The sequence below is a fragment of the Neltuma alba genome, unplaced genomic scaffold (genome assembly GCF_004799145.2).
Source record: "Neltuma alba isolate B1F8T4 unplaced genomic scaffold, ASM479914v2 tig00011267_pilon, whole genome shotgun sequence".
Classification (NCBI taxonomy): Eukaryota; Viridiplantae; Streptophyta; class Magnoliopsida; order Fabales; family Fabaceae; genus Neltuma; species Neltuma alba.
This window is the reverse complement of record NW_021635978.1, coordinates 132,520-144,160: the sequence shown is the minus strand read 5'-3', so window position 1 is coordinate 144,160 and position 11,641 is coordinate 132,520. Positions and strand designations below refer to the sequence as shown.

Here is an 11,641-nt window from a genome sequence, read left to right as displayed (position 1 = left end):
TTAAATAAATAAAAGTATCTCTATTAAAAATAATAATTCGAAAAACTTTAAAAAAATTACATAAAAGTTTTCATCTGGGCTTTCCCCTCTTAACCTTCTCGTAGTTTAAGCCCTAGTTACCACCCTGAAAAAAGTCCTAGTTTGCTAATAGGGTGTTTTTAGCTCTTATCACATGCCATGCCTCCTGAATTGAAAGCCAAGACCATATGTTAGGATATTGCTGGCAATATAACGCGTGAAACTCAATGGTTCATTTGTACACGTGTTGCATGTTTCAAGATGTTTTCACTGTTTACAGAATTCTATAATTTACGATTCAAAAGCTGATCAACCTAATCTTGCAGAAGAAGAAATAGCAGTCGGTACAAGAATCGTCCAGACCACTTGGGATCATTTTAATCATCAGCTCTACAAAACAAATCATGAATTCGAATCATCTGCCTGTGACCTCCAAGTCTCCTAAGAAGGGAGCGAGTTGGCTTCCTGTAGCAGAGCTATCCGTGTCATGGGTGAAGGAAGGAGGCAAGGCAGGCCACACAAAAGCAGGTCTTTGCTTGGGTACTTCTGGTGGAGCTGCTTCCCCCGTAAGAACCTGCATAACAGTCCTCATGGAAGGCCTGTGGTGTGGGTTTGGATGACAACACGCCAAACCCAGAACAAGCACATCTTCCACCTTTTCCTCTTCTGTTTCCTTTCTTATTCTACCATCCACTGCGGCTAGTAATTTTCCCTTCTCGTAAAGCTCCCAAACCCAGTGCACTATGTTATTCTTGTACTCGTCCACCTGAGAATACAGATTCCCTTGTCTCATTCCGCACACGACTTGTAATACAACAACGCCATATGCATACACATCCGTCTCCACTGTGGCCCTCCCTGTAAGGAATGTTTCTGGAGCCATGTAGCCGGGTGTTCCTGCAATTGCTTTTGTCGAGTGGTGAGTTTCGTCTCTCTTCTGAATGGTACGAGCCAGTCCGAAGTCTCCCAGCTTGGCAGTGAAGTCCGAGTCCAACAGTATATTGCTGGCTTTTATGTCTCTGTGAAGCACCCTTTTCTCACATCCGTTATGCAAATAGTCTAGTGCCTGAGCCACCCCGTATATGGCATTGTGTCTTGTCTCCCAGCTTAATATTGATCCATCTTTGCCCCCAAGCTTCTCATCATCGTATAGGTAGTTGTCTAGGCTCCCGTTAGGCATGAACTCGTAGACAAGGAGGAGTTCTCGGCTCTCATAGCACCACCCGATCAATTTCACCAGATTTCTGTGATGAAGACTTCCTATTATCGTCACTTCTGCGACGAACTCTTGCTTGCCTTGACGTGAATCCTTGGAGACTCTTTTCACAGCAACCTCGTTGCCTCCCAAGAACCCCTTGTAGACCGTTCCAAAACCACCTTCCCCAAGCTTGTTTTGAGGACCGAATCCCCCCGTTGCTTTCCTGATTTCTCCTAGTCGGAACTTCTTTGGGGCCATAGAACTGTGCTGAATCTGATCCTCTATTCTCGGGTACGCTTCGTCTGACATCTCCATACGGCGTTTCTTTTGCCAGAGCAAGAAGAAGATCACCCCGCCTAAGATGACCAATAGTACTGCAGGAACTGTGATCCAAACCCACAACAGCTGTGGATCATCATCTGCAATTCTTGTACCGTAGAATTCCCAAGCTCTCACACAGTTCAGCTCTGTATAGTTACTTGTTGAAGCTGAGAAACCCAAGAAAATCTCTTCTGGTAGATATGAAGATAGATTGAGAGGTGGAGAAGTTAGCAGAGTCTTCATGTTCGCAGTTCCATTCATGGAACCCAAGACAGATATTACATCTTCAGCATATTGAACTCTGATCGTGACATTTATACCCGATGAAATAGTAATCCCCAAGTCTGGTAGTGAAACGCGCGTCATGGAGTTGATACTATTGACGTTCACACCAAGATGGTTATCGGGCCATCTTCCTCGGAGTTTTGTCTCGTGTCGAACTCTACTGCCAAAATCCCAGGTTGAGAAGTGCCATTGGTTGTAGCATTTACGATTCCAAGCCATTCTCCGGCACTGTTTTCTGGAAGAGTGATGTCTCCAGTTAATATAAAGGCCAAGCCTTCACCTCCCGGAGAAGTTTGGTTGTTGATATTTAGCACGAAGGTGGTGTTAAACTCAGCAGTTTGGTTTTTGCTCTTGCTCCATAGTCTGTATGGCCTTCTGTAGAAAGCTCGGCCAGAATAATCTTTTATCTCCCCACGAATATCAGGGGTTACTTGGATGGCGTCCAGGTATATTTTTGAGTTCTTGCTCAAAATTAAATTTGGCTCATCCGAGGGTTGGAAGGTTGGAAAATTGAAAGAAAAGCAGCTAACTTGAACAAGGGCAACGATAATGAAGATTACTGCTAATAATTGAGACTTAGCTACCCAGGAATATCGAGGGAACATTGTTTCTAGTCATGAAACGGCCAAGAATGGCCTCAACCAGAGCTTGTTGAAGCACAACGTCCCAAACGCACGAAAGCTTACAAGGGAGATTGAAAGGCAAAGAACAAAAGGCTTATTCATCCTCCTTCCTCTGTGTGAAGTGCTGAATATATTATATGGGTAGGTAAGATCAAGTAACCAAAATTGACTAGTCTTAGTACCCAAAAAAAAAAAATTGACTAGTCTTAAATAACATATTGGAAGCTCCTCATGCCATCATTTCATGCTGTTCAACGGTGCATATATGTGATTTTCGACGCTATTTCTACGAGAACCTATGTAGGGCCCATTAGAAGTATTGGGTTATAATATCTTTAGCTCGTACGGCCGACGCTGAATCCAGATAGCTAACAGGGGCTAGTATTGGTGTGAACGCAACTTTCTTGGTAGGGACTACCAAAGATAACATCAAAATAAGTTACTATTCTTAGACTCCATCGGTATGATGAATGATTCTTTAATCTTCACAACAATCACGCAAAATGATAAATTATTGAGGCGGCACAAACCGTGTTGGAAATTTTGTAGTATTAGTATGTGAACTTCTCAACGGAACTTGCTCGTATACAGAGTAGTCATGATGTCTACTTGGGTTGGGGACAGCATACATAACACTGTAGAAAGTTGCTATATCGTCCAATCAATTTGCTAAACTTTTGTATGTTAATATCCTTAGTTGTTATGGGGCATATCAAAAGGGAATTGGATCATGTGTTCACCATGAAGAAAGAGCTTGTAATTTCACAAATCTTAAATAACGTAGGCATTGCTCTGCGTCAAAATAGAAAACCAACGCGTGAAACAAGAAATATTACATGGACGTCAAGTTGGGTGGAATAATCCTGCTGAAGCAAGAATGAGGAAGGCGCGTGATGAACTCAACGAATTAAAAGGAAGAAAAATCAGACATTTATGTATATAATAATTAAAAAGAAGAAGAAAGAGGAAACTTTGCAGAATGGAGAGTTGTTGAATATGGACAAATATAAAATATAGCCGCCTATTTGTTTTCGCTTTGTTTTTATTTAGGAGGAAAAATCAAGTAGGGCCTGCCTTTTTCGTGGGTAGGAAGTTCTTTTTAATACAAAAAAATTTAAATGAGTTGAGTTTCACGAGTTCACCAAAACCAAGACATATCTTTAGACTCAGAGGATATTTATAAGGTACTTACAAATCGCTCACTAATAAAGTCTTCATATTAGCAGCGAGATTCAAAATTACGAATTTATGAGTTATGAGCTGACCCTGGTCAATTGAAATTTTGCAAAAAGCTAGCAGACGTTATCTAAAGGATCCTAGGCGAGGCACGTGATAATTAAGGAAGACTGGAAGATGAGCAAAAGTAGAACCAATGGATGGACCGAAAGAAAATTGACAGGCACAACTATGAAGAGTCGTTGTTTTAAAAGGATAATAATAATGGAGCTATGGCTAATGACTCAGATGTGTCACGATCTTGACAGTAATAGAACCATTACTTCCTCTCTGCAGTGCCTTGGCTTGACCGGTGCTGTTTTGTGAAGAAGACCACCACAATTATCCCCACGAACAAGCAAGGGAGATCATTTGACGACGATCGCGATGAGAATGAATGATCAACTACCTCTTGTTATTGTCCTTGGATCAAGGCCATAATTGCAGCAACAAAGTTGTTGTCGATCGACTCGTCTGTATTGGTTATCGCATGATTTGTGAAGAACATAGCTGCAGCAACGAGCCTTAAACTGCAATACAATTCCGATGGCTGTATATGGCTCAAATGCTCACTCTTCTCCATTTTGTGATGATTTTGCTGAACTATATATAGCTCACACACACACCCTTACCTTTTTTTGTGATAATTTTTTCAAGCAATTATCTCATTATTTCAACGTTTCCATACGTTACGTATTATAGGTGAACATCAATATGGCCTAAATGCAGAGTCATTAATATCGTCTCACCGTATTCACCATATAAGATGGGTGGGAGAAAGCAAACTTTTCACACATGGTATATTTTGCTCCAAGTCTTCAACGTTGTCTCAATAGAAAGAGCAAGATTTGTTAAAATTAAAAAATGAAAAGGTTATTTGGAGCCTCAGCACCCATATAAATAATAAAATTGAAAGGAATAGAATTGTGACTCCTCCTTTTTTTTGGTGGGAAAGGTTCAAATGAGTTGAGTTTTGGAGGACTCGTTAAAACCAAAACATACTTCGAGATTTAAAAATTCTTATAAAAATATTTATAGATTGCTTACTAATAAAATTTTTATATCGACAGTAAGATTTGAACTCATAACCATATAGGATATAAGCTGACATCTTACTTGGAGCAACTCTTCTTGTTGACTTGCTAGGAAAATGAAGTCCGCAGCACGAGTCTGTGGGTTAAAGTGGGATAGAAAATGACAGTCACAAGGGGATGGATTGGGCCATTCATTGGGCGGAAAATGCAATTCTTGTTAATGCAGTTCATGTAATGTGAAAATGCCTTCTCTCTTTTAACCAAAAAAAAAAAGCCTTCTCTCGCTTTGATGATGATGAGAATTCAAAAGGAAGAACAACTGCACCATATTTTAATTTTTATAACGCTATAAACTAATTGGGGTGAATCTTTTTTTTAAAAAAAAAAACAAACAAAACTTCGTTTGACTAGTTTTAAAATTAACATTACAGAAGAAATACTTCAAATTTTACGTAATTCAGTCGTTCACATCAGTAACTGCATGGGATATGAGAACCAATAGAGAGTAAAATATACCTGGCATATTATTACTAAATTAAGCTGCTATAAATAAAATAAATCACCTCTCTTCACCCGCAAGCCTTCCTACAGACCATTAAAATTGCCGAACATCTAAGTACTGTATGATAGATTTTCTGACCCAAAAAAAAAAAGTACCGTATGATAGATAATCAATTCTGAAAACTCGCCGAAGAAAGAGAGAGAAGACGAGATATCTACCGTCCGATTGGGAGTCCTGGGGGTAGCCATATGTGTGCGCGCGCGTTCGAAGGGTTCGGAGAACCCAAGATCAGGCTTCGTGAACTGCCTAAGTAATGCCAATCTTAGCGAAGAACTAGAAATAAAATATTGCCAATTTTAGCTTAGTGGAGCCCATACATCCTGATTTCTCCAAGAAACCTACGTTTTAGCACTAAACTCTAATATTCTCCGTCGCTCTTTCCTCGTAGTCCACGAGCCGTCGCCACACAGAAATAATGAATTATGCTTTAATTAATCGGGTGACTTTGATCTGATCTCCTCGTCCCTACCGTAGGATGTTTGTCTTCATAATCAAGGCATTTCAACTTCCTCTATGCAATACTATTGGCTTGGCCCGATGTATATGAAAATGAAAAAGAAAAAAGAAAACAGAGAGAGAGAGAGAGAGAGAGAGAGCACTTATGAAATGTAAGGATTAACCAAGTATTAGTTCTTAGTTTCTAAGCGGACTAAGATGGCCAGGAAAAAAATATGTACATGCATATTTTAAAGTAAGGCAAAGCAATAATTCATCATGTTGTTAAGACTTACAAATGTCTTTTGCATGTGGTGTAGCAAATATTAAAGTACTTACAGCTAACAGTATCTAGCGAAAACCAATAACATTGGTGTAATCAATCAGAATATGCATTCTGGCCGGCCGAGACCGAGAATATGCGGGGATCTTTCTAAAGACAGCTCCTACTTTTGCCTACTGCACACTCAATCCTCACTGCCAAATTATTATATGTTGGTTTGACGAATGAACCAAACATCCGAGAATCCCAAGGACTGGCCTGCCACGCTCATATGTAGCTTTAACAGACATATGGAGACCCTCAACACCTTTCAATTAATATTTCCACTGCAAAATCAGAGAAAGACAAGCCAGCATGCGCTCTGTATAAAAATGCAAGTTAATTTAATTACTTCCACTAAAAAGAGAAGATGGAATCGCCACGGAAGGACCCCAGTGTCTTCCACTTTAGCCATCCACATCCACTGGAATTAACAACTTCAACCCCAACCTTAAACGCTACCTGCTCTGGGTGCAAGCTCAACGTTGCGCCTGGTAAGAGCTATTACGGCTGTAAATCCTGTGCCTTTTGTCTTCACTATTTCTGCTACAAATTGCCCATCATAACTCAGCACCCTGCTCATTCTTCTCACGATCTGGTCCTCCTCCTTGTACCGTCATCCTCTGCCGCTAGCAATGGCACCGTCAAGTGCCTGGCCTGTGGCCACCATATCACTGCCTTCTGCTACCACTGTGCTGAATGTAGCATCTACTTCCATGCATTCTGTCTGGCGCTCCCTCTTTCCCTCTCAACCGCCTATCATCCTCACAAACTCAAGCTCGAATTTTCACCTCCTTACGACTTCTTTTGTGATGTGTGCAAGAAGACCAGTTATAATGGGTGGCTATACCGATGCAACTTGTGTGAATTCGACATGCACCTAGCTTGTGCTGTTCAGAATTTAGAGCCCTACTCTCTTCACCACCCTTCTTTCTCCCAGTCCAACACTTTGTTGAGAAAAATTGGGAGTCCTCAATTGACCCATATGAAGTCCAATGGAGGTGTGGGTGATAATAGTATAGGCTCGGAGATCTTGCATTTGTTGGCACGGCAAATGGGAGGCGAAATTAGAGGGAACACTCGTGGCAAGGTTCTTGGATGGGATAAGAGGATATCCAGTCCAAGACAAAGTAGGATGGCAAGTGTAGAGTTGCAGCTAACAGAACAAAGTTCTGCTAGAGAGTCGGCAAATTTAGAGGCAAGAACACCACTTCAAGATAAGTTGACCCCGCGTTCTGATGTTAGCACACCTCCAAGTTACCAATTTAGCGATGCTTGTTTTTCAATAGACTTGGCAAAGTCGTATGCGGCAACCAGAAGTCTGGCTGAAGCAAGAGGAAATAGTAGAACGACAAGCAATTCTGGAGAAGTCAAAGAACCACTTGTTTTTGCAAATTGGCCAAGCTTTAATTCATACAATGCGGCGCAACAAAGTAGATTGAACACGTCGTTCTTAAATGGAAGGCGGACTAGTTCTTTTGCGGAAACAAGCCAGAAAGCCGTAGAACACAAGCTCTCCGACCCAGACTCAGTAAGTTGACGGGAGGCATGCATCTTTATGAATTTCCGTACGATATTTTCATTCAGATAATCAGATCTATTTCCTCACCAGACAACAAATAACCCAAATTATTCCCCACACCTCTGTAGATTTTACTGCTGCTATCACCGCTGTCTTTTCATTTATAAAAACATTCAACAGGGGAAAATACTTATTAATATTGAAGGAAAACGAAATGAGCAGTGAGACCAAATGACTCAGAACTCATGTCATGTTGCATTTATTTGCGAATCTTGCAGGAAATATACAACAAAGATCGTTCATGCTGGAAGAAGTACGTATCCTGCTGCCTCTAATGTGACACGGGCATGGGAAAGGAGTTCAATTTTTCAAGTATATATCGTGCATGAGCATTGTGTGCTTACGGAGAAAATGTGGTGACGATCGAGTTTCTCAGGAATGGGTAGCTACTTCCTCGATGTGAAAAAATCATGATGTACTACTAATTTAGCTAAACGATTTATCTTATAGTTGGAGGTCGGAAACTAGGGTGCGCATTAATCGGAGAGATCCTTCTCCTAGTTTCTCGTTTTCTCAACGGTAGCTGAACGGGTTTAGAGTTGTTGCTGGCCCTGCTAGATCTGCATGGCCATCGTTCTAGCTGGCGGTATGCAAATTTTGACCTCGTGAATACTTTTCACAGTTGTGATCTCGCTGACAGTGAAGATACAAGACGTGATTGAATTATGTAATGATGAGTGTGGCTTACGAGAAATTTGAAGATTGAAAGATTTCTACTTTGCGTGAGAAAATATACACGCACACACAGCGTCCAATGAAATTTGGAGTTGGTGGCTTTCGTTGATTTAGTCTCAACAGCAAACAAGCCCTGTACCGAGACGAAAAGTCATCTTTCATTTTGTTTTTATTTGGACGCCGGTCAAGCCTCAAAGTTTTGAGCGGGTGTATATATATTTCAGAATCATTAAATATTTGCAATACTGTAACCAGAAAACCAAATTTAGCGCAATCTTTTGGCGTTTAATGGAATAACAACGAAGAGCTAGATGAAGGGAACAGGGATCACTGGCACGTTTATTGGCGTTTGCATTGTCCAGTTTTTGAAGAGGCTTCTGCTGCCTCTTCACTCCACAAAGTATAGCATTTAATTAAGAATGAAACCCAAGAAAAACAGTAACAACCAAAGGCTATACCCACCACAACCGCTGGCTCGGAAAACATCAAAACGACATGGCCGGACCATGCACGTCTAAAATATGTTGGGACTGCTGGAAGTACCTGGATTGATTCGCTGCGGCAACCAAAGTAGTACAGAATTTTAGGCGATTAACTCATGAGCCCTTTTTAATATTCTGGAGCCTAAGAGGGAAGAAGTAATAGTAGCAGAGCATATCTGGAAAAATTTAACCCAGGTAACAAGAAGGACAAAGACAGCTGCGAAATTAATAAGGTTACGACTACAATCCAAACGGAGAAATTAATATTGCTTCAGCATTTTCCATCAACCCCACCTAACGATTAGGGTCCCATCCCGATCTGTCTCTCCTACATATATGGTTGTTCCCCCTCGCTCTCTCATCCAAAACTCAACTTTCATATCTGCATCGAATCATCCGGAGATCTTGACGAGGCCATATCATGTGTTCTAATTATGCGACTCATCACGGGCTTCTTGCTTTCCTATCATCATCGCCATTAATCACCGTTTATCATTTGGACGTCGTAATCGTTTTCATCAACTTCTTTTCTTCGTCGCAGCACGGGCTGTTCAGTAAGAAACAACCCGGCATCAATAATTATAACGTACTCTCTGCCTCGATATATGTATATATATTGTCGCTATTCTATGGAGGGCCTAACAAGGAAAGAGCGAGCGAGACCAACAGTTTCTAAGTCCTACTTTTTGAAGCAAATGGTGTCTACACAACCAGATCTCCTGGTGTAACGTGTAAAAATGGGGATCCATCAAATTATGAGTAGTGTGATGTATGTAAACACATGACAGCCATTTAAGCCTGGGCCTGCGGGTGGGGGGGCCCACTGGTGGGCGAAGATGAAATCAGTTATCAAATGATTGTGATCGTGATCGTAAATTCTATCATGAAAGAGGGCAACAATTCAATTCCTTGTGGCTCTCCCCAGAAGGCACCAACCTCGCCATCAACAACTCCAGACCCATATTAATTCCTTTACAACCTGTGGTGGCCGGTCGGTTGCTTTTTGCCTAAACAGAACAACACAAATTCGGCAGATTCTTGTGCGCAAATATAAACAAATAGGAAGCGCTTGGGATGCTGCTTTGGTTAAAAAGAAGTGAGGATAAAAATATAGGTACGAAGTACGAACGAGAGGGATGGTTAGAAATTAAAATGGAGTATTAACACATGGCATATGGGCTTGTAATTGTGTGTGTGTATGATTATTGGTGGGGCGTCTAGGCCACATGCCATTGAATAATATATTTATAAAAAGTGGGTGTGAGGATGTGAAGACTGGCTTTGCCGGTTGGGCCCTCTGGCTTTTTTCTCAGTATGCCTTTTCTCTACTCGTAGTGCTCTCTTGCATATTGCCAAACCACCATAAAGGTCCTCGTCCTCACCCCTTCCCAGTTCCCACCAATCATCCACAGCTTATTCCACCATGTGAGGTGTGATCGTCCCTTCATTTCTCACCTAAAACTTACACGCAATCCATTTCAAACAATTGGCTATCGACCTTGTTTGTTTATGCTTCCTTTTCTCTCTCGTTCCCTGTAAACAAATGCTACTTTTGTTTAGCTGCCTACCAAAGTTTCTTATTATCTTTTCCCTCCTAATTGGCCACAGCCTTCTTGATCACAGGATTTTAGTTACTTATTCCAACCGCAGCAACACACACCTTTCTCGTTTTGTTATTACAAGAATCTCAAGATTTGTTGTTCGACGATGACTTTGAACATGATTGTACCTTCCAATGGCTATACATATGTTAGTCAGTTCGGTTATTTTACGTAGATCCATGAACCATTGCGTACAAGTCATAATTCCTGTGGTTTGTGTACGAAGTGCCGTATTAGGGTCTCCATCCCAACAATCTCTATCTTGAACAATCTGTTCGGCCCTTTGTTCTTAAATATCACTATGGTAATTTTTACCCATAAAAGACAAAATAGTCCCAACTTTACAAAAAACTGATTTTTCATTTTCAACAAAGAATATATTCTCCCCTTAACTCCACCCCCCCCCTTCCTTTTAAAAAGATCGGTATGCATATAAACGAAGCAGTGGTTCGGAAGTGCACGAAGACATGAGTGCATAATCCTCTTCCTTTGATCCTTGCTTTAAAAGCCATGGATCAAAGACGGTGAAAACAACTATTTAAACCCGCAGAGGCCTGATTTGAAGCATATCAAACATCTTGTTAAATATAATGGGATTCACTTTCACCTTAAACAGCACAAACAATTGCATGCAATTAAGAATAACTTATTTTGCACCAGTACTTATTACAAGACGAAGATTTGACGAAACTTGTGCGCTCGTGCACACATATAAAGGAAATCAAAGAAACTTAAGAGTAATTAAATAAATACGGTTGGTGTAGTTTTGGGGTTTGGAGATTTTAGGGACCGACGAACCCAAATTGGGTTTCGGGTTTTGCACTAGAATGGAATACATGAGAACCACGTCATTGCCCAAAAATGAGATAAGGAAATTCTTGTTAGCTGTCATCCCCAAACCTACCCATCAAGGCCATCGCTGTACTGAAAAAGAAGTCTGTAAAGCAGGTTCCAAGACAACCTTTTGATAGAGATGGAATACTACTCCATTCATCACCAATGTTTATCTTGGAGAGGGCTAGACAAATTGATAAAGCATTGACTTTTCTGCGGAACCAAAACCTGACGAGCCAATGGAATTTCACGGGGCAGTCATAATAATTCTTAATAAAGGCAAAACATTCACGAGGATGTTTCTCCTGTTCGAGCTAATTAACTTTCTCGGAAGGTGGAAAAGAGAGGGGAAACATGGGCAAGGAAACTCTACACATGGAGGTGGAAATTGTATCCCACGCTACTATATGCCATCAAAAGAACATTGACCAAACACACATCTTTATTGATTGAG

General features: G+C 40.9%; 2 protein-coding genes across 2 annotated transcripts; one reads left to right on the top strand and one right to left on the bottom strand.

Moving 5' to 3' along the window:
- Nucleotides 1–154: 154 nt before the first annotated feature.
- LOC114763210 (probable L-type lectin-domain containing receptor kinase S.5) lies at nucleotides 155–2,578 on the bottom strand. The gene is given in 2 exon segments (XM_028952823.1): nucleotides 155–1,947; nucleotides 1,950–2,578. Coding segments are annotated over 2 exon segments (1,992 nt in total). The 5' UTR covers nucleotides 2,428–2,578; the 3' UTR covers nucleotides 155–433.
- Nucleotides 2,579–6,383: 3,805 nt separating this feature from the next.
- LOC114763239 (uncharacterized) lies at nucleotides 6,384–7,553 on the top strand. The gene has a single exon (XM_028952861.1). The coding sequence runs from the start codon at nucleotides 6,384–6,386 to the stop codon at nucleotides 7,551–7,553; it is 1,170 nt and encodes a 389-aa protein (XP_028808694.1).
- Nucleotides 7,554–11,641: the final 4,088 nt, after the last annotated feature.